At 40.7% G+C, this 23,094-nt stretch overlaps 3 protein-coding genes across 3 annotated transcripts; all 3 read left to right on the forward strand.

The window, feature by feature from the left end:
* The first annotated feature begins 739 nt into the window (after positions 1-739).
* On the forward strand, positions 740-2,425 carry scpp5 (secretory calcium-binding phosphoprotein 5). Its single transcript, XM_069665441.1, has 10 exons — positions 740-793; positions 898-957; positions 1,123-1,191; positions 1,293-1,343; positions 1,465-1,533; positions 1,701-1,730; positions 1,833-1,880; positions 1,980-2,027; positions 2,176-2,259; positions 2,408-2,425. The coding sequence occupies exons 1-10, from the start codon at positions 740-742 to the stop codon at positions 2,423-2,425; spliced, it is 531 nt and encodes a 176-aa protein (XP_069521542.1).
* Positions 2,426-10,057: 7,632 nt separating this feature from the next.
* Positions 10,058-12,888, forward strand: enam (enamelin). Its single transcript, XM_069665442.1, has 7 exons — positions 10,058-10,111; positions 10,245-10,268; positions 10,431-10,496; positions 10,627-10,668; positions 10,883-10,966; positions 11,771-12,151; positions 12,850-12,888. The coding sequence occupies exons 1-7, from the start codon at positions 10,058-10,060 to the stop codon at positions 12,886-12,888; spliced, it is 690 nt and encodes a 229-aa protein (XP_069521543.1).
* A 2,101-nt stretch (positions 12,889-14,989) lies between these two features.
* On the forward strand, positions 14,990-19,347 carry cnga1a (cyclic nucleotide gated channel subunit alpha 1a). Its single transcript, XM_069665443.1, has 8 exons — positions 14,990-15,120; positions 15,203-15,253; positions 15,368-15,406; positions 15,500-15,679; positions 15,757-15,861; positions 16,124-16,230; positions 17,672-18,282; positions 18,406-19,347. Exons 1-8 carry the CDS (start codon positions 14,990-14,992, stop codon positions 19,345-19,347), a joined length of 2,166 nt encoding a protein of 721 aa, XP_069521544.1.
* The last annotated feature ends 3,747 nt before the right edge of the window (positions 19,348-23,094 follow it).

Genomic DNA, 23,094 nt, shown 5'->3' on the forward strand with positions numbered 1-23,094 from the left:
GTGCAATCAAAAGTAAACCATGAATGCATTTTGTGATATATAATATGAGTCTGTCATATTCTATGCAAGTTGTAGCTTAAAACGCAGGCAGAGAAAAACTCAATAAAATGATGCGAGCTGAAACATCATGGACGACGAAATATTTTCTGTCCTCTGGTCCACACTCCTTCTGATCTCATTGAGTCCTTTGAACCTCCCGTTCTCAGGCTTTTAAAATATCACACACATGCAAGCGTCTGCAAACAAACAGTATGACATTTCATATTAAATGTACATAAATAATCAACATAGTATTGCAGTTTTTAAATATCCACACTGAGGTCACATAGAACCAATAAAACTGTCATGATGGCAGTGCACTGCTCTAGACAGTGTAATCTCACACAGTCTGCTATTACGCAGAAAGTGGATTTGACCACTGGTCATTTAGTAAAGCCGGAGACTAGACAACTTCACTGTACCTACTCATTGGGCAACATCACTGCTGTCCGCTGTGATTGGCTCTCAGGTTAGCTGGCGCCCTATAAAAGTCTAGAGAAACTCAGTGGAAGATACCATTGACTGGCATCACCTCCACCATCAGCATCCATCATCCTCTCCTGCGTGGTTTTATCACAGAAGGTGAGTTATGAAGAACTTCAACATGAGTTCAAATGCAACAGCAACTTTCCAGTATTGGACTTTTATTAATGTCTGATGAACCGTCTGTGTCTGTAGGACTCTGGTAATCTAAGCAAAAATGAAATTTGCCATCCTCTGCCTGTGTCTGGCTAGCACAGCCTCTGCTGCACCTGTGAGTTAAAGAAGCAGACATTTGCTCTCATGACTTTATATGCTCTATTTAAGCAAACATGTAATGTTTCTTTGACCTATTCCTCTTTTTGCCTTCGCTTTCAGTCCTTCTTTCAGTACCTGCCTCATTATGCAGGTACCAGGCAACAGGTGGCCCCCTCACAGGTAATCATGAGTGCTGTCTACCTTCTGCGCCAAAGGTTTTAGCTTTACTATGACGAATATATGTGGTACACTTGAGAGAAGAAGGCTCCTTGAGAGCACAGCACAGCAGAAATATGCTTTGTAATCATTTTTGCTGACAATTTTGCCCCTTTTACATCCACTCAGGTGAAAACTCCCTTCACGGCTGCTCAGGGTCTGCCACAACCTCTCCCCGGTGGTTACAGTGTGGAATTTGTATGTATAACTCTTTATTCTCTTTTTATTGAAATGGTTCCTTTCTTAATAACAATTCCATGTGCTTACACTCCATCTATGTCTATTTCTCCCTTTTCCAGCTCTACCCACACCGACCTGTTGGTGGTGTAGCTGGATCAAACACAGCACAGGTGAGCACTTTTTGACAGGAGCAACCAATCTTTAAAAAAAGAGAACCTGTTAAAACATCGCCTCACCGCTCGCTACTACTCATTGATTTTTCTTTTGTTTTTCTGTTCTCGCTTTCTGCAGCCCTTTCCCTCCCACGGTTTCATCAAGTACTCCATTCCTCAGCCACCAGGCAGACAGAGTGTGGAAGTGGTAAGTGTTTTTTTTTTATCCTCACCTTGTTTTTATTGCCCCCTTTCAGATTTCAGACACTAATGGGTGTGAAAACACTTCAATTATTCTTCATAAGCTCGTGTGGTACAGAGAAATAACATGTTGGATCGACATTTATTGACATTTTGTGGCTCTTGTGTTTGCAGTACTACCCCTATGACTTCTACCAGCAAAGGGTAAACACTGCAAACTTGTTTATTATGTAATGCACAAAACAAATAATAAATAATTTTCACTTGTTACTAAGTAATTAATGAATGTTTCTGCTTTTGCTCCAGATACTCACAAACATTCCTCCCATGACAAACGTCCCTCAGATTACAAATGTAAGACAACTTAATTTATTCTTCATTATGCTTTTTACTTTTCTGTTAGTATTGTTATGTATCATAATATACTCATCACTGTTAATTGTCTTTTCACAGGTGCTGCCATTTGACCATCCACCTCAGATTATTCCCCAAATCCCAAACGTAAGAGAAGAAAATACACATATAGACATAAAAAAAGATCATATATATACTTATTATATATTTTCCTTTAAAGGTTTTTTTGATTGATTTTCAGCATTTCTTCAATTTTCTTTCAGTTTTTCTAAAAGTATGAATTTTCTTTTTTTAGATTCCCGCATTTGACGCCAACCCCATCCCGTCCCAGGATCCTCTGCAACCTCTCCAGCAGGACCAGCCCACACAGACAAGCCAGGTATACTTATACACCTGTATCATACTTGAAATGCTTCAATGTTTATTAAAAATGAGAATAGGTGTGAATATGTAGTAAAAAAGTATCAGAGGGAATAATGTGTTAACCTGATAACATGCTTTAAATGTGCTTTTAATTGACTTTGCAGATGCCGGTGAAGGTGTGAAGAAGCATGGAGAAGTAAAGCTTTCCTCCTCGTACCTTCAGAAATCTGCAGTCGATCAAATTACATTAAGTGTTTCGGACTGAATCTATTTCTTCAACTTTTGGACGTGCTTACTAAAGTTAAAATAAAATGTTAAGATGATGAAAAAAATAATCTGTTTTTATTGAAAATTAATACTGCTGCAAAAGTAAACCAAATTATGACAATGTCGTCTGCATAGAAGGAAACATATTTCTGAAGAATTTTCTGCTTTACTTTATAGTTTGAATAGATTTTCAATATTATTGTATTAATGAAGCACTTTGAAATGCTGCAGTTCCATGGTATAATGGTGGGCTGCATTTGTTTATTAACTCATTTGAACTTTTTCTTTAATGTAATATTCATTAAGAAATAAAATCTATGTGTTCAAGCAATTTTCCTGTTTCATGTGTCTCTTTAAATTTGATTGTGTAAATAGTGATAAGAATATACCTGCAAAGGTGCAAGAGTCGATAATTTGCATTATCAGTTAACCTGCAGTGCAGATCATCATTTTCATCTAAATTTTATTGTTTGGTCTATAAAACTTAAGACAACAGTGAAAAGTGCCTTTTACTATTCCAGCGAGCCCATGGTTATGACTTTAAAAGTGGTTCGTAGGATATTAAATAATGATATAAAACTGAGAAAAGTAACAAAAACCTCACATTAGAGTTGGTAAAACTATCAAATATTAGGGGATTTTGTGGCAAAACAACTTAAATGATTAATCAATTATGGAAAATGGCTATTAAAATACCTATTTACCTAAATTTTTCAGCTCTACAGCTGTAGTCCTACTGACGCACATTTCCCTCAAAAAAACTAAAACGTGTTGGTGTTGGTCTCAGGCAACCGCCACTTCCTATTCATGCAACCACTTAATAAAAAACTCAGCTTGCAGAACCTTCTAGAGACATAATATTTTGGGTGAGTGACACTGACTGTAAACAACAACTTCTGCTTGCTCCATGTGGCTCCATTAATTACAGATGATAACAGATTAAAGGAGTTAATGCAAAGAGACACACAGATGTTGCTTATCTTGGATATACTTTTTTATGTCTGAAACCGAGTAATCCACTACAGTAAATCCTCCCAGATGGTGGTATCTTTTAGCATCAAAGATGGCATCTGATTTTAATCACTTAACTATTTATATTCTGTGACATACATTAAACAACATGGAAAAGGAAAAGGGCCCAAGATTGAGCCTTGTGGAACACCAAAGGATAAAGCCGGGTAAAGAATGCAAACATTATAATCTTTTGTTGGTGTTGGAGAGTTGAGTAAGGGATAATGTCTAGTGAGCAGGTGGTTATTGCGACATGGAACCCCGACAGGGTGGGCAGGTCTTGTCTCACCTTGAAGGGGTTCCCCCTGTTGTGTTTACTTCATGTACCATCTTCAGTTTTGTAAATCTCTCTGTCATAGCCTTCAGTTTTTGTATCATTTAAACCGATAGTTCGGTTTGTTTGAAGTGGGGTTGTGTGAGATACTTACAGAAAGTGTACTACATACAGTGGATGCCGGTCAGCACGGCCTCGGTGTTTAGAAACTGTCTGGAGTACCAGCACTGAAGCTAGGCTATATAACGCTGCAAATTTCATATGTAATTTATCCACTTATAAGGACGTCCCAAATAATAATCAACAGTGGTTACAATTGTATGCTATATCTGAATAATTCACCGCGTTTCACTTTTCAGTAAGAAAGCCTCTTTATTTGGCACTACTTTGTGTCTGACTTTAACCTTTATTGCTTTCACTCCGCAGACCGACGTGATCACCTCCCCATGTGTGTGACTAATTATGTTGGAGTGTGTTTGATTGTGTGTGTGTAGCTGCCTGGGGAGTCACGTCTTTAAGGCTGATCTTTTTCACCTGTGCTGCTGGCTGGATGAGACAGATTGACGTCGGCCCAGAGCGATGCCCAATCAGAGGAGAGCAGCAGCCGACCACCCCTTTAAGAACAAGGCCAAATCGTCATTCGGGGGCAGCATCCTGATAGAGTTCAGCTCGCCGTTGTGCCCTGTGCCTCTCGTTCGTTGCAATATTGTCGAAACTGTGTATGTTCTATTCAGAACTAGTTTCTGAGACAATTGTTTATGGTACCTGGACTGGGCCAGGGATTAGTTTAGTTTAGTTTACATATCACACACTGGTTAGGATTTCATTTGTTACACATACTAGGTGCAGGGGTGCTGTTTCACTTGTTGTTTCAAGTTAAGATTAGGTATTAGCTCTAGGTTAGAGTCCTCTTTTTGTTGTAATTATTTTTTGATTTGATCAGCACCCACAGGTCTTTTTCAGTTGTTCATTTTTGCCTCACTTTTTGTTTGTTATAAAACGATCACACTTCTTTGTTAATAAATAACTTTATTTTACCAAGAACAACTGGTTTTATGTTGCTTCCCTTTCCCCCTACGAGCTGGGTCGTAACACTGTCCTTTTCCATTGAAATGCCTTACTCCAGTCTGTATTGGCCCCTTTTATAACCAGAGGTACATGCATACATTATACACAACATTACCTGAAAAACATCAGGTACAGCTACATTTATACACCCATTACTATCAACCTGCAATCTACGCATGACAGTTTCCGATGGCTTTTTTTTTTTTTTTGAGTGATGATATAACAGATGGGAAAAGGCTCATGTCACAACATGCCCGTTTAAGGAAAGGTATACACTATGTATCAAGTTCATGAACACCTCTGGTTCTGTGATAGAAAAAGAAAGTATTACATAAGCATAACCAGCACAATAAATGCATCTTACATACTGCATCGTAATTACAACAAGTACTGGACATAGTTTTCTGGTAGTTGAGCAGTGAAATACTGTATTTTATCTAAGAAAAATAAATATCAAAAACGTTAAGATCTTCCTGTTCCTCTCTCCCCCGGGGACAAAGGCCTGTAAGAACACGACTCAGCTCTTCAAAGATCCTTGAAGTGCACAGGTGCCATCCTCTCACGCTATCACTGTGTCTTGCCCACAAGCTCTATTTCCTGGATCTTTAGATCACATGAATTCATGACCTCCTTCACCCAGAAAGGAGGAGATGTCAACAGCACGTTTAATAGCCTTAATTGAACTCCTCATAACAACAGACTCTGTGTCAGACAGCGATGATAAGCAGAGACTGCAGGTCTGTGTGGTTAAAGATAAAATGGTTGGGGCAACAGAGTATGTGTGTGTTTTTGATCGGTTAATCGTTCATAGAAGAGCAGACCCTAAATAAGCACTCCTACAGATGTGAGGCGACACGCCATCCTGCCTACACATTCCTACAGAACAAACGTGGTTAATGTGTTCCACGTGAGGTTTAGGTGTAAAACAAACGGAATATTTCAATGAAAGATAAATGGACGTGTGTGTAAGAACTGTCTTTTCAGGATACCCACATACTAATAATATGGATACTAGTACAACATCTACAGTTCCCTTGAGAATCTCTCAACATCTGAAATCTAACATCAGTCTATAGTAAAATATCACCATAGAAAGCATACACCTAGCACTACTATTCACATCCATGTTTTAAACTTGGATACACTTGTAAAGTGAAACTTAACACATAGGTTTAACAAATGTATAAATATAAATCACATAATGCAACTACTACTACTTGTTTCGAATCATTTTGCAGCTCAATATACAGCATTAACAGTACACTCACTCAGCAGCAGTACGATTTTACTATACAGAATAACCCTCACACTTCATTAGCTGTACGGTTTCTCCATGTTTGTGAGGTTCCACCATTCATTTAAGACTGTGTGGTTAGCATTGCTAGAGGCTAATAAAGCTAGCTTAATTGTCATTAGGTGACTTTATTTCCTCAAAGACACAAACTTGTATTGACTGAAGGGAGGAAGCAAGGTGCCCCTTAATGTCGCTCTACAGCCCTAGGCTTCCCTTGCTGGAGCCCTCTAACAACTTTGTCTAAATTAATAATGCACATTTTTTACCATTCGTCTCATATGCACCAAAACTACTTGCATATTTTTTTGAGAAAAAGACCAGGTTTTGAGTAAAAATCCATGTGCCAGTTTCCGTAGTTAAATCATGTTCATGAGTTACATTGCCTGAAAGTGATGTAGAGGGCCCTCAAAATGGAATAAGTGGGCCTGCATTCTTTGAGAGTAATGTTCTAGAGGGGTAAAAGGGCACTATAAGTTTTTGCCTCACCATTAACAGCTTTGCAGGTGGGAAGATTTTATTGCAATGGGGGACCATGACATTTTTTTTACTTGGGAGTTGAAGAACATATTCTGGTCAAATACAACATAAGAGCGTAAAATTGTCAATCATCGAGGTCTTTACGTCCTAAACTTTAGAGAACTGATTGGTTTCATCTGGTTTCATTAAAAAGTATAATTTGGGATCATCTGCATAAAGGTGTTTCCTGAAAATATTACCTTAAGGAAGCATTTTAAGATAAATAGAACCGGTTCGAGGATAGAACCCTGTGGAACTCTGTGACTAATTTTGGCACGCATAGAGATCATTAATAGTTACAAACCTAGATAAATCAGATACATAGGATTTTAACCAGCTTAATGCAGTTCTTTATAAGCCAATTGAGTGTTCCAGTCTCCAGGATGTTGTAGTCAGTTGTGTCAAATGCCTCAAGTTCTCAGTCAAAAGATCATTTGTAACACTCACCCGTGCTTTCTGTGTGCAATGTTGGACAACGGTGGACTGACTGTACATCTTTCATTAAACCACTGTTTTGTGGAAAGTCAGACAACTTTTTGGTAGCTACTTTCTCAAGGATCTGTGAGAAAAGGAGAAGGTTAGATAATGGTCTATAGTTGGCTGGTGCCTGAATCAAATGGGCCTTTTAACAAGTCGTTGAACTGCAGCTACTTTAACTGAAACGACACGCTCAACTTCCAATTTTAGTTTAAGTAATTCATGTGATGACCAAGTTGGTTGAGCAATCAGTGACCAAAAGCCAAAAGGAACCTTGTTCTTTAGAGCCCGTAGATTTAAGTGGCATCTCACCTCAACAGTAAAGAATCAAGTGTAGGGTTGAGTCCCTTTAAATGCCTATGATAACACCTTTTAGTTTGGATCCACCTCAAGATTAAAGCTCTATTTTAGTCCAAAGTCAAACAAAAACTACAAGCCCCTGCTTGAAGAGTAATAAGGTTGAACCCTTTTTTTCCCCTTCTCCTTTCTTTCTCAACCTTTGTCATTTTTAATGCTCAAAGAACAAGAGGATATTCAAGACTTTTTTGGTTCATTCAAGACATATGAATGATATGAAAACTGTATTCTTAAAGTCTTGAATGTTTATCATCCTGGTGGTTTTGGCAAAAGTGAGGCATTCCTGTGTGTATGGAAAATATCCAGTTTATAACCTCATTATCCTTCTCACCATAGTGTTTGGAAAGGAAACAAAGAAGGAATCCCACTTTGTGCCAAGATATCAACAGTAAAGTTTTGAAAGACTAATAAAATGGTTGTTATCCTGTGTGGAAACTCATTAGCTCAGCAGGTTAGCGTCAAGAATGTCTGGAATACAGCTTTGCAGATTACAGGGTAAGTCCTCCATTATCTGATTGAGAAAAATAAACATGGGAAAGCTTCAATGTTCTAAATTGCTGCGATACAAACACAGCTGCTAAAACAAAGACAAAGCAGGGTGAAAACTCAGACCCCACATACGACGTTTTTCACATCGGCAATGTGTAAACAAATTTGAACTTTGTTGGATTTCTGGGATTGTAGAATACTTAAATTCAGCGTAAGTCAAATGTATTTTAAATTTAACTTATATAAAGGTAGCAGTACAACAATAAAAAACAATACTTCTTTACAATTTAAAGTTCTATATTCAAAATCGAGCTGCAGTAAAAGTATATATGAATTATTAGTCAAATGTAGTCAAAAAACTGCAGCAGAAAAGTGTCTCTGTAAGTTATATATATATTAGATTGTTGATACTGATACAGCATTGTCTATGAAGTATTTTACTTTTGAAGCTGGCTGCTGTGAAGTTAGTTTTTCTACTTCATTTTGGTTTCCCCTGAAAAAATCACTGGCGGTTTTAAGATTTTAATCGTCTTAGAAAGGAGAAAAAAACCTTAATCTTAATAAATAACTGAAACCTGAACATTTTAGAGGATAAACTCATATCTGAAACATTTTCCTTGCTGACGGTTTGCCTTTATCTGAGCATCAAATTTGTTTCTTTTTCTTTGGATTTTCACTTATTGTTGAAGTTGTATCTGTAGTCATCGATCTTTTCTTTTCATTTGTTCAGCCATAGTAGATTACTGTTTACTCACAACACTTGCAGAGCCCGGAAAAGCAGCAGCTTAGCTCCGCCTACCCTCTCTGGCAGACCAACCACTGCTGGGTGATGGAAAGGCTCAATCACCATTGTGTTACCTCATTCGGCGAGAGGTAGTGACTTAACAGACATTTATTTACATGAAAATCTTTGAGATTATTACTTTAAAGCTCCTTAGAGGTTTTTTTATACTGGTTATGAAACAGACTGAAATTAATACTGATGCCTCTTTATGAGCTACAGAGGCAAACCAGACCATCAGCGACAAGATTTATTATATCTGTGTAGTTATTTTTATTGCCTGTAGCCACTGCCGGGGGGGGGTAGGTGTCAGACAAGGCAGAAAACTTTGCGCCGCCAAATCAGCCTTTTTTCTGTATTTAACACAGCAAAGATTAACAGCAAGAGATACGTTTAAATATTGAAAGAAAGTTAAACACTACTTACACATGTACAGGAGAAAATCAGCAAAGAGATAAGAGGTACCACTTTGTCCACAGGGGGCGCTAAAATCAACACAAACCTAAAGTTCCTCACGGGAGCTTTAATAATGTCAAAATGTAAATACAAATCTGTAACTACAGTTTAATTTAGTTTTCACATTAAAATAATGTCTATTTTCTCTGATAAGCTGTCATCTAAACTAATAAAATGAATACACAAGTTAAGAAAGAGTACCGTATAACTCATCTTTCACACGGGTGTGTGTGTAAAGGAAAAGCTTGTTGTGTCTGAGGGTCTACTCGGCACTATCAGAGCATAGATAAATACTATCTATTACCACTTTGAACTGCTTAAAACACAAACACTTAATCATTACTGTACAATCCTTGATAATTGATTAAAGTCAAACTTGGTGTTGCCCAGTCTTGATTTCTTTCCCCTCGGTTTGGTTGTAAGGCAATAAAGAACAGGCCATGTGTACAAAGCATACTTTCACAGTATGTAATTAACTATAAGAGGGGCCTTCACCCTACATGCCTCTGTTTCTCTGTTTTGAAATCTAAGGAGATTTCTTCAAAGACATAGCTCTGCGTGTTTTACTGGATGTGATTGGCTGTCGCAGGATGTTCCAGTATATAAATGGCTTCCATGCTAGCCATAAAGTAGATTACTTTCCACCCCTGAGGACACACGTTCAGTTTCTCTCTGCACCACGGAAAAAGGTGAGATTGTTTTTTTACATGGAAGTGTTAGAGACATAGTCCTGATGATATTGTTGGTCTCATCTTTTTTAATCTGAATGTTTCCTCTAATTTAACAGAAGTTATGTTACATGTTTTTCTCTAGGAACAGTCATGATGAAGCTCTTAGTGTTCATGATGTGCCTGCTGGTCTCTACCTTGGCTGCTCCTGTAAGTCTCTCCTAAACATGATTTGCCATTTACCAACTGATCCCTGTTAAAATTTTAAACATGGTTTCTCTTTAGGGAAAAATAACTGCATAACTGCACGGCTGCTTCCTCATTTCTTTTGCTTGGTTTGCAGGTTCCCGACAGCGATAGCAACGAGGTAAGATCTGCTTTTCTGTGAGGGTTTTGTGTCTGTCTGCCCTTACATGTCACACCATGTTTTCGTCATGTCATCAGACGTACAGTATGATATGTGTCTGACAGAGAGAGGATAATTACCTTAATTGCAGCTCATGTCTGGAGATGTCTGGTATTTCTCCAGCAGGTTGCGGCACATGCTAATGAGGCCCTGAGGTGGATGGAGATGTACAGGCTGTACCAGCAGCAGGTAGTCGGGGTTCATTGTAGTTTTACCACACAAAAAAAAGAGATAATAGAGAGAGATTATAATAATACGCTCATTGATTGATAGTTTGACATTAATGATTAATTATACCCACCAATCTGTATTTTTTCAGGGAGTAGTTGGAAACCCCTTCCTTCCTGCTGCTGATGCTCCTGTAAGTGTATCTTAGTAGACTCTAACACGTCTTTCAAAGTTTTAAGAATATTTTAAACATTTAACACAACTTTTGTGTTACTTACTCTTGAATTATTCATTTGTTTAGGCTGATCCAGCTGGGGCAGCAGCGGTAGGCACACATACAGCACTTCACCATCTACCCTGTCACTATTCAATGAGCTGTTTAAGCTAAATCTGTTGTGTTCATGCAGGTGGAGGCTGCTCCGGCACAGCCAGCTGATGTCGCCCCTCCAGCTCCCATCGCTGTCGGAGACGCATCAGAGGAGGAGATAGAGGTGAGCTGAAATCTTAAGAAACAAAAAGGAAATGTAGATCTCTCTGTGATGATAGATATTAAAGTTCATTAGATATGAAGGCTATCTGTGTAGGCAGAGAAATAACACTTACACAAGGCAGGACACAGGTGCACGTCTCATGCACTGAACTTTAGCAGGGACTCTCCTTAAAAAATGGCCTGCAGTGTTTTTGTTTTCTCAGAACATATGCAGGAAAGAGGTGTCCCCGCCAGTGGTGACAAAAGCAACTATATTTAACTAGAAGTAAAACAGCACAGGTATCACAAGGTCACTTTCTTTAAAGTGTCCAGTAAACCATGAAACTGAGACAGCTGTATGAAATCCAGCCATCCTTTTTTGCGCTAGCATGCTAACCGCCAGTTAGCTTGTCCTATCCAGTTCGAGGCACCTACCAACAGAAAGAAGGCCAACTCTGCATCGCTCTTTCGCAATGTTCGCCGGTCTGAATGGGGCCCAGTTGCTAATTTGAACCACTCCCACACTCACCTATACGCTGTGAGTGGTTCAGGGAACCACAACAGCGCCCCTCTGACATATTCTGACATGTAGTCCATTGAATATATAAAGTGCCGGCTGCTCCATTCTTTCTCCGGTAACTTGCGGTCGACACTTTAAAAACCTTTGTCACCAGGTCAAACCATCTTTCTGTTAAAAATCCAGCCAGAATAAAGACATAATGTACTCTGTCCGTCACTAGTTAACAGATATTTTGTTCAGTGGATAACCAAACACATTTGAACTGCGTGCACATTGACTCTGATTTTCTTTCCCTTCTTTGCTCAGGATGGTAACCCTGCCCCTAAAGCTGCAGCACCTGCTGCCGCTCCTGCTGCCGCTCCTGCTGCCCCCCTAAACTCTGATGAAGTAGAGGAGGCCGAGGAGGTGGAGGCAGCAGAGGCTGAACCAGCTGTTGTTGAAGCAGCGCCAGCAGCAGAGCCTGCAGCAGCTGTGGAGCCAGCTGTGGTGGACGTCCCTGTGGATGCTGCAGCAGTCGATGCGGCTGCTGTGGATGTGCCTCCTGTTGATATAGTTCCTGTTGACGTCGCACCAGCAGCCCCAGCAGCCCCAGCAGCCCCAGAGGTGGCTGTTGACGGCGCTGCCCCTGCTGCAGCTGATGTCCCTGCTGCTGCTGCTGATGCCCCTGCTGATGCCCCAGCTGCCCCAGTAGCAGCTGATCCTGTTACACTGTAGTAATCTTACTCTTATTAGCCTGAGTGCCTCTTCGCTAGCAGCTAGAATAGCTCCAAACTGTAATAGGTGATGTAGTTGCAGCACAAAGGGATGGAAAGGTTGTGGCATATAGACAAGAGACTGAAGAAAAAAACATGTTAAAATACCATAGACTGTGTATAAGAAGTGGACGTAGCCTTTCGGTCAATGCAGAGGTCCCTTAAAGCAGCCATATTTCTAATAGTCAGCAGGGGGCGACACCACTGGTTGCGTGGTATGCTTTAGGGCCTAGCTACCATTTGATTGACACGTCTCTACCACAGGGACCACAGGATAGGGGTGTTGCAATGCGTAGTCACCCTGTTATGGCTACAAATATGGCTACTTTTGGCTCCAACAAAAACAGGATGGCGAGAGCAAAAGGGCAAAGTGTCAGCCCACAAACAAACGGGTGAAGTCACGTTGGCTACGTCCACTTCTTTTGTACAGTTTATGGAGAACTTGAAAAAAAAAATCTTTACTGCTATATGGAATGCAATGCAAATGTAAACAAGTCTAGTGTGTATCAGTCCGGAATTGGACGAATAAAAATCTTCTTTGTATACTTCTTTCTGTCTTTATTTGCAGTTGTGTTCAATAAGTCATATTTGTGCATGCATCCTTCCATTATTTATGCCGCTCATCCTGTTCAGGGTCGCGTGGGGCTGGAGGTGGTGTACACCCTGGACTGAACGCCAGTCAATCACAGGGCTGACACACAGTGACAGACAACCTTTCACGCTCACACTCGGGGCAACGGGCAATTTTAGAGTCGTCAATGAACCTAACGAGCATGTCAGTGGGAAGAAGCCGGAGTACCTGGAGGGGATCAACGCATGCATGGGGACAACATGCAAACTCCATACAGAAAGGCCCAATTAGTTTGAACCATGATTCGAACGAGGAACCTTCTAACTGTGAGGCAACAGCGCTAACCACTAGCCCTTTTGCTGCATAATCCATATATAAGTGTGCGCATAAGGTAGAAACGTATATCCTTCAGGATTTAGAGGCCTGCAGGCATTTTGATAAAGTAGGAAAAGTGCAGGTGTTACTTGTTAACGGTGGCTCCATTATATTCTAGTGTCCCAATAAGCCATGTTTACAATCGAATAAAGGACATGGTATCTTTTTTTGCCTTTTCTTTCTCTCCTTGTTAATCTCTCCTCTCATAACAAATTAGGCCCTTAGAAATGATACTTCTGTTATCAAAATGATCAAATAAAGAATCATTTTTATTCCACTGGAGCTCCTCAGGTCATGTAAGAGCTGGGAATAAAGTTGTCATAAAAGTGCAAACACAACATCGGCCAACAGGGAGAGCCACTGAACCGCAGGAAGTCCGGACTGTACTCAGGGGAGGAGGATGATGATGGGACGCGGCTCTCAACACTGACTGAGGTTCAGATTCAATTTCACTCTCATGATCCTTATTCATACAACAGGAGTCTGATCGCACTGATCTGAAATCTGTAAGACCCGGCGCGACTTAATAGGATCAGAGCTGGATATGGCTGAGAGTGCTGACTGAGCAGGAGCTGCCGTGTGTGTGTACATGTGTGTATCTTAGAGTGTGTGTGTGTTTGTGTGCAAGCAGACTAAATCCCACTGATGTTCCGCAAATGGTCAGGAAAATTATAGCCTGTCACGGTTAGCAAAATGATTTTCAGTGTTGCGCACAGATTAACTGAGGGTTGTCCAAACTCACTTTAAAGTGTCTCATCTCCCAGCAGAGCGGTCAAATAAGAAGGATGAGTGACTTTGCCGCTCCTCTTCTCAGCCGAGTCTAATCCACAAATCCTTATCAGGGTCACTGACACTCAATGACACAAGTTAGTTTCACTCGGTGCTCGGAGGTGGCTCTTGTCAAGCTGATATTTTTCATCTAATGTTTGAGACAATAAATCTTCAGCTGCTTTGAGTGGCCAGCGTCCAGATATTGAAAAAAAAAAACGTATTATGTAAAGAGGATGGACTTCACTTTACATGAACAAGTGTAGAAGGTAAGTTCAATGAAGCTGAATGGATTATGCATCATTAGTATTCTTACAGCGTCATCTCTTTTGTGCAACGAGACAGAATGTCATATTAAACTTCTTCTTTGCTGCTAACTGAGGCTGCAAATGTGGCGATTTCATGATCACAATTTAACATCACATACATTTGTATGATGTCTGGCTCTTTTCTCTCAGCTAAATATGTCACACCCACTACTGTGCAGTTGTAATATTATTGTACATCTGATTAGTATGCAAATTTACAGCCTGATGTTAATAGCGAATCAAAATATACACATTTGATCATTTTATATTCTGTTTTGTGCATCGCAACCACATAACATCACATGTTAACTAATGATTTAATGCACGTTTTCGATGACGGTTGTCTGATTGCAAGGAGATTTTTGTTAGTGTCATTGCATGAGGAGTTTTGGCGCACGTGACCCCTACTTTTAAACTTTATATATTCATATTTAATTGCTTTTGTAGATTATTTTCTAATGATCTAATCTTTAAAACTTCCCTCACAGTTTCCCCAGACACCAAGGTGACGTGTTAATGTCGTGTTCTGTTCAAACAGAAGCAGAAAAACAACCAAATCATCACACGAGATGCTGTTTTTTTCTGGCAATTTACTTTTGAAATTGCTTAAACAACATCACTTATTTCGGTCTTGCTGACTAAGTTTCAGTCTGTTGCCTCATTATAGTTCAATCCACTAATAGTTTTCATTCTACATGTTGGTCACAGAGACTTCCTGTTACATCTAAATCTGTCTTCTTCTTCTGTCATCATGTATTTCCGCAGGGTAAACTGCAGATCTGCTGCAATGACCACTTCAGCCACCCATCCCCTCCTCACTGTGCCTCCTCACACTGCAGCACATCATTCCACACACAGTGAGGAGCTCAGCGAGGATGACCTGTAAGCCCCTTCAAACTGACCTTTCAATACATCAGTGAGAAATAACTTAGACTTGTCTTGTAACATGCTCTGTTTGTCCCAGAAGTGCGCCTCCTCATCTGCTCAACATGAATAACAGCAATAACAGTGAAGAGTAAGTGTGTTTACGGAGTCATGATAAGATAAGTGAAGCCCTTCTGTAGCAGTTTCTCTTTGATGTTTCCTGACGGTCATTACATTAAGGCCGACTAAATGTGTCCTTTTCCAGGGAGAAAAAGAAGAAGAGGAAAAAGAAGGGGAAGAAAGAGTAATTATGCTGCATTACAAACCTTTTAGTAAATGTTGCTTTAAAGGAATGTTTGGTGCTCAGTATTCTCCAATGCGTCCATGCACATTACAGGAAGAAGGAGAAGGAGGAGAAGGAGGAGAAGGAGAAGGAGGAGAAGGAGGAGGAGAAGGAGAAGGAGGAGAAGGAGAAGGAGAAGGAGGAAAAGGAAAAGGAGGAAAAGGAGAAAGAAAAAGAAAAAGAGAAAGAGAAAGAGAAGGAAAAGGAGAAAGAGAAAGAAAAGGAGAAAGAAAAGTAAGTTCATCTTTCAGAGCGAATGCAAACACATTTCAGATATTTAATTTGCCGTTTCTTTCTCTCTGCCCAAATAGGCCCAAAGAGTTATTTGTCATTAATCCTGCTGGGAGTTTGTATTACAACTGGCTGTTCTTCATCACACTACCAGTCATGTACAACTGGACCATGATCATAGCCAGGTGACTCCAAAATATGTAATCCTTTCCCAACAATACCCTAAGATTCCTGCCGACTTTGTACAGAAAAATATCCTTTGTTTGTTTAAAAGCTTGTTCAGTCTGATTAAACTTGGAAACCCTGCGAATCAATGAATGCTATGTTTTCCATAATTAGTTGCGACTATGAGGCTGCAAAGCATCTGTTGCAGCAGAAGCGCGATATGACACAGTGGTGAATGTGCTCCACATATTGATCTTACTGAATGTCTTCTCCTGCAAACAGGGCCTGCTTTGAGGAGCTGCAGCACAACTACATCCTTTACTGGGTCCTTCTGGACTACACCTCCGACATGATCTACCTGGCTGACATGTTTTTCAGGACAAGAACAGGTGAAACTTGAACCTGCAATCTGTAACTAAGAAAACTATAGCATGCCCACATATACACGGATGAAGATATGTGCAGTTCCTCTTGTTCATATTGCACATGAAAATATCACAATATAAGGCTTCCAGAGTCTAAACACAAATCAAGTGGATTTTTTCCGGAAGTTTCCATCTTGCACTGAAAACCCTAACTCTGGAAGATATCCTCTTCATTTGACTAATTCAGTCTGCTGAAGCCTCAAATTAGCTTCCACTGAACTTGAAAATGCATTTTCTCACATAAAGTAACAGCAGCTGCGAGTTTGGCCCCCCGTCAGCTTCCCTGCAATCACATTAGGAGGGAATTTTCTCACAGTCAGCACGGATAGAAAGAAGGATTAAAGCAAGGAAGGACTGTTTAAGTCTGTATGTGGGTAGTGAGTGCTGTATTAAAGGACCTGTGTGGAAGATCGGGGAATATATTGATAAAGTTATTGGCAGAAATTGAATATAATAATATAATATTCATAAGTATGTTTTTTTGGTGTATAATCACCTGAATTTTTTTTTTCTTTTTACCTTGGAGTGAATTCATTTTTTTTATCGAGATTATTTTATTGCTTTTGCCTTTCTTATATATACGATAGCCGAAGACAGACAGGAAATGTAGGGAATAGAAAGTAAGGGAAGACATGCACACATATGATCAGCAGAGCGGGAGTCGGAGCCTGCCATCGGTGGAGGATTGTAGCCTCTGTACACGGGACACCTGATCTACCGACTGAGCTAAACCAGCGTCCCCCTTGGAGAGAGTTCAAAAGGGTCCTGCCCACAGAGTGTGCCACTTTTCTACAGCAGCACAGAAAGGACCAAACAAACACTGGCTCCAGAGCAGGCCAATGTTTTTTAGCAACCGCACCCCCCCACCACCACCTCCTGGGGGTGCGGTTATCAGTTGCAATCTGCAAACTCACCTCTAGATGCCGCTAAATCGTTCACACCGCTACTTTAAGTCTGATGTGAAATAATGTGACCACTGAGCATTTTAATCAGATCATTTCTACATTGCAGGTAAGAGTGTATTCACATGTCTTGGACTTAATGTTTCATTGTTTAAGAAACCTGAATCACAATGGATGTAATTAAGCACTTTTAGGCACACTGATCAAGAAAGAATAAAGACTGATTATCATTTGAGAGAAATTTTGTACAAAACCGATTAAATTCTGAACACAAAAAACTAAATTGCATTACTGCACTGTAGTGTGGACACTCCTCTTGCAGCCAACTGTTTCTAAGGGATGTTAGAGAAGTGATCGGAAGTTGAACATTGACCTTCTGTGTGTGTCGTCAAGGGGTAATTCAAGCAGTAATATGGAACACTTTCATTCCCACTTTTCTCTGGACCTCTTACTTTCATCCTCTACATATTGTGTCTATAAAGCTTCCACCTCTTTGAATGCAGGTTACCTCGAGCAAGGCTTGATGGTGAAAGATAAGAAGCTGCTGAAGGATCGCTACGTGAACAGCTTCCAGTTTCGTCTCGATGCCGTCTCCGTGCTGCCCACCGACATCCTCTATTTGTACTTCGGCCTCGACTACCCAGAGATCCGCATCAACAGGCTGCTCAGGATCGGCCGCCTGCTGGAGTTCTTCACGAGGACGGAAACTAAAACCAACTACCCCAACATCTTCCGTATCTCAAACTTGATCATGTACATCCTCATTATAATCCACTGGAATGCTTGCTTCTACTTCTCTTTCTCCAAATCCATTGGTTTTGGTGCGGATGACTGGGTTTACCCGGCTGTGGATGATCCTGAGGAGCCGGAGTATGGGCAGCCTATGAGGAAGTATGCATTCAGCCTCTACTGGTCCACACTGACTCTGACGACCATCGGAGAAACTCCACCACCAGCCCTGGACTCAGAATTCTTCTTCCATGTGATGGACTTTTTAGTTGGGGTCTTGATCTTTGCCACCATTGTAGGAAACATCGCCACCATGATCTCTAATATGAACGCTGCCCAAGCTCAGTTTCAGTCCCGGATTGACAACATCAAGCAGTACATGCAGGTAGATCTTATAACCGTGTATAAGTGGATGTAGCCTCTTGGTTACAAATCTATGACAAAATGCCCCTACTTCTCAGTTGATGTATTATATCACTAAACATTTGTGTTATTCTTTCCTTTATAGGTCCGAAAAGTCAGCAAGGAACTCGAGTTGCGAGTCATCAAGTGGTTTGACTATCTGTGGAACAATGGCAAAGCACAGGATGAGAGAGAGGTGCTGAGGTATCTACCAGACAAGCTGAAGGCTGAAATTGCCATCCAAGTCCACATGGAGACCCTGAAGAAAGTTCGTATTTTTGCAGACTGTGAGGCGGGTCTGCTGATCGAGCTGGTGCTCAAGCTTCGTCCTCAGGTGTTCAGCCCCGGAGACTATATCTGCAAAAAGGGCGATATCGGCCGGGAGATGTATATCATTAAAGATGGAAAGCTTGCGGTTGTTGCTGATGATGGTGTCACACAGTTTGTTGTGCTCGGAAGTGGCAGCTACTTTGGTGAGATCAGTATCCTTAATATTAAAGGCAGCAAAGCAGGCAACCGGCGAACAGCCAACATCCGCAGCATCGGATACTCAGACCTCTTCTGTCTTTCCAAGGATGACCTGATGGAGTCCCTGACAGAGTATCCAGATGCCAAAGGCATGCTGGAGGACAAAGGCCGGCAGATCCTGATGAAAGATGGTCTGATCGACTTGGACCCAGCTAATATCATGCCCGAGGTCAAAGAGCTGGAGGAGAAGGTTAACAAATTGTACGGCTCAATGGAGCTGATGCAGACCAAGCTGAGGAAGATCATGGGAAATTACAAGAACACTGACAAGGCTCTCAAACATCGCATCGCCGATCTGGAGCACCTGACAGGAGAGGAGGTAGAGGACGAGGATGAGGAGGAAGGAGAGGTGAAAAAGGAGGAGAAGGAAGATGAAAAATTGGAAGAGGGGGATGGAGATGGGGAGAAAAAGAAGGATAAGGAAAAAGGTGAGGCAACAAAGGATGAAGGAGGAACGGCTGAAGAGGCAAAACCTGAGGAAAAAACAGACGAGGGAACCACAGAGGAAGAGAAAAAATAAACCCATTGTTTTGTAAAACACAAAGCACTTTTCTAATTTGCCACATTAGAAGATTTCTTTCCGACTGGACCTGCTTCTTCAATGACTCATTTCCTTTAAAAAGGCAAGCGAAAAAAAGAACATGAACCGGTCTTCAAAAGGTACTCCCACTGTCTAGGTTTTATAAAGAACTCAAAGACATCAATTCAATGGACAGAAATTGCTAATTACGACGATGGTCATTTACTTAAAATAAAATGTTGGCTTCAGTTCACCTATGTTTTGTGTTTTTTCAAGATATGCATGAGTCATTTATATTTATAAACCCTTATTACCAACATACATGTTACACTGGTGTACATGATATTATAGTTAATAGCGTGATTAACAGTAATCACATGGCACACAGTAGCTCTGCAGAAGTAGTTACAACAATACATGTAAGGACGATTAAGTGGCTCAGTGGTAGATGCGTGTGTGAATGCGTGTGTGAATGTGACATGTAGTGTAAAAGCAGCTTTGAGTGGTTGCAAGCCTAGAAAAGCGGTATATAAGTGCAGTCCATTTAACATTCACCATGTAAGCTCTGGGACTGAAGGACTCCCTGTACAGAAGGTTATATAAACCAATAATTGATACTAAAGGCAGGGGATAGTTTCTGTGCAGTGCTAAGGTCCAGTTCAAAGTGGTGACGGGCAAAACCCAAGTAGATACCCAAGAAGTCAGGTTCAGTGCGGACTGGGGAAATTAGCTAAAGAGACCAAAATATTTTTTGGACTAGAGTGTAAACATTTATTATTGTTACATACATTATTTCTGCTGTACATTTTTTTTCCTCCGTCTGAGGATTGACTCATTTTGGAGCAAGCGTCAAGTGGCTTCTAGAGGAACTGCAGTTTTTGGAACTTCCATGTTGGCTTAATCTTTTCACCCCCAGAGTTTGCCACTCGGGCTCAACCAGTGGAGGGACAAAAGTTTAATCATTTGGAGCAGTGGACAGCAATAGCTTTTAAGTCAAGACTCGACTATAGTCTGTTTTGACAGTGAGATCATTTGACATCAAAGAGTAGGCTTCTCTCTCAGATTGTTGATAGAATTTTAAAGGGCCTGAAGAGATAAAAGCACCCAAATCTCAGGACTCCCTGAGGGTTGGCGATCTACATGTTTAGTGACACTTGACTGATGAACATGATCCCAACGTTGGAATTTAGGCATCCTCCGGCGTGGGACAAAATAAATCTGAGAGGTTGTGAGATGGCTGGAGACAGAAGAAAAATTGGAAAGAGAATCATGCGTCATTTACAAGTTTTCCATTCAAGTGTGTGTGTGTGTGAGAGAAAGAGAGAGTGTATGGCATCACTGCACATGTTTGATTTGAAACATCTATTTCACCCACAATAAGCTCACAAATCCTTCTCACTCTTCAGTACTTTACATGTTCATACATCACTGCTACACTTCACCCGTAACCAGAGCTGAACAGCTTAAGCTGAAAGCCAGACATCTGGGACCAAAATAAATTTACTCTGACTCTGATTAACAGCGTGAGAGTAGCTGAGCATACGCCTATTGATCATCTTTTGTGTTCGACTGTGCGGCACCAGCACACAGTCACATTCAAAGCTCTAATGCTTTAAACAAGCCACTGATAAAAGTCGCACCAAGAAGAAAAGAAAGCAATTTGTGATAACTGGTGCGGCTGAATGAGAAAGATGTTGATGATTTGTTGCCATTCTTAGAGGAGCTGCGTGCGTCACCTTGCCTGTTCTGCCACTTTGTCTGATTTACAATTGTCAGGGTGGTACACTCGGGAAGGATGTGCAACAATGTGTTAATTCAGGAGGAGACAATCACAGCAGATGGTTTGTTACTCAACTGCAGGTGGTTGCCATTTAGCAATAAAGGAATTATCTGCCTTGTTGTTCGATTCTTCTCCATCCATAAATATAAAAATTGTTTCAGCCTGATGTTCATCCATTTTCTATAACGCTTATCCTGTTCAGGGTCGCTGAAGCTGATCCCAGCTGTCGAGAAGTGGGGTACACCCTTGACTGATCACCAGTCAATCACAGGGCTGACACATAGAGACAGATAACCTTTCACACCCACACCTACGAGCAATTTAGAGCCACCAATGAACAAGCATGTCTTTGGACTGTGGGAGAAAGCCAGAGTACCCGGAGGGATCCTACGCACGCACTGGGAGAACATGCAAACTCCACACAGAAAGGTGAACTGGGATTTGAACCAGGAACCTTTGAGCTGTGAGGCGACGGTGCTAACCACTGCACCATCATGCAGCCCTCATGAAAATGTTAGCAAGTAAAAAAGAAGACTGTCTAACTGCAGGGCCATAACCTCAAGTCTGACGATGCTGGCACCCCAATATGTAGATACTGAGCCGTCTTTATGGGTGGATAACAGATCAGATACATTTTCATTAAAACAGTTTACAGATTACTTCAGTATCTACACTTTGACGTAATACTTCCATGTTGTTTAAACAGAACTTTTCCTTAATTAAAATAAAAAATAAATCTTTATTTCTTTAGTGACTTCATCAGTGGGTGGAGTTTTCTCAGGTGTCCCAGAAGTGTCTTTGTTGCCATTATTGTCATGTTTTTGTTTCATGAATATGTAATGTAAATGTTTGTTGTACATAATATCACAATACTAAAGCAGCTTTCCCACTGGTGAAAAAACCCGCCAACACCCGGCTTTTTTGCTCAAAGGGAAAGGCTACTATCGGCATTCAGACCCGGATCAATTAATCATCCCCTCAGCTCTCATCCGCATTGATGGGAACACAAAACCCATCTCAACACGCTGATCTCCGCCCCCTTTCCGGCGAGATGCTATGCACTGTCGGTTACTTCTGCGACTCCTTGTCTTCTCAGCTACAAATTCGGTGCTCGAACATCGTTCCAAATTTGTCGGCGCCGAGTTTGATACACAGACTGAATGATTAATAGATTAGGGCTGCAACTAACAACTATTTCGATAATTGATTAATCTGTCGACGATTCATCGATTATTAATCGGATAAAAAGAAAAAAAGCTAAATTTTAATATTAGCGTTATATTAAAAACACAAAAAATATTATATCTTGTTTTCTTGTACAATGTTAATATATCAATTATGTAAATCAGTTAATATCTTGTTGGTTTACTGAATAATTTCACATGTAAAAGGAAAGTACAGACGAGGCCACGACAATAAAAAAGACATTGGGGATGCAGTTTCTGTTGTGAATAAATAAAAGATTCACTTTCGTCTGTCTCTGACTAATGGAATGAAATATTCAAAAACTCTATAACGTTATGTTACACTCCAGAGGCTGTCCGACCGAATTTCAGCTAATTAGCGACAGATGAGTGTCCGTTCTGACGGACAAACACACGATTACATGTTAATTTAAACACAACGTGACGGACAGAAACTTGCTACGGTTTAATGAAGCTGGGCATTAGCTTTATCAAGAGTTAGCGTTAAATTAGCTTTACCAGTGGCGTTAGCTTATCAACAGTTTTACTACCACGGTATATACTGTCCTCCACTGCTTTATCAGCGGCCCGGCTATGGGCCCATCACAAAGCGGAGAGCAGAGAGAATAGACGGAGTTTCAGTCCACACGTTTGTTTTTAAATGAACATTAGAAACTGTAATCGTGCATTTGGCCGTGTAAATAGACACTAATCTACCGGAGGCGGACACATCGTCACACTGCACAACCAACAGATACTCCTCATTAAAAGATAATTCATGTT

The sequence above is a fragment of the Semicossyphus pulcher genome, unplaced genomic scaffold (assembly GCF_022749685.1).
Source record: "Semicossyphus pulcher isolate SPU_LCO1_2020_fin unplaced genomic scaffold, fSemPul1.0.p SCAF_17, whole genome shotgun sequence".
NCBI classification, from domain to species: Eukaryota; Metazoa; Chordata; class Actinopteri; order Labriformes; family Labridae; genus Semicossyphus; species Semicossyphus pulcher.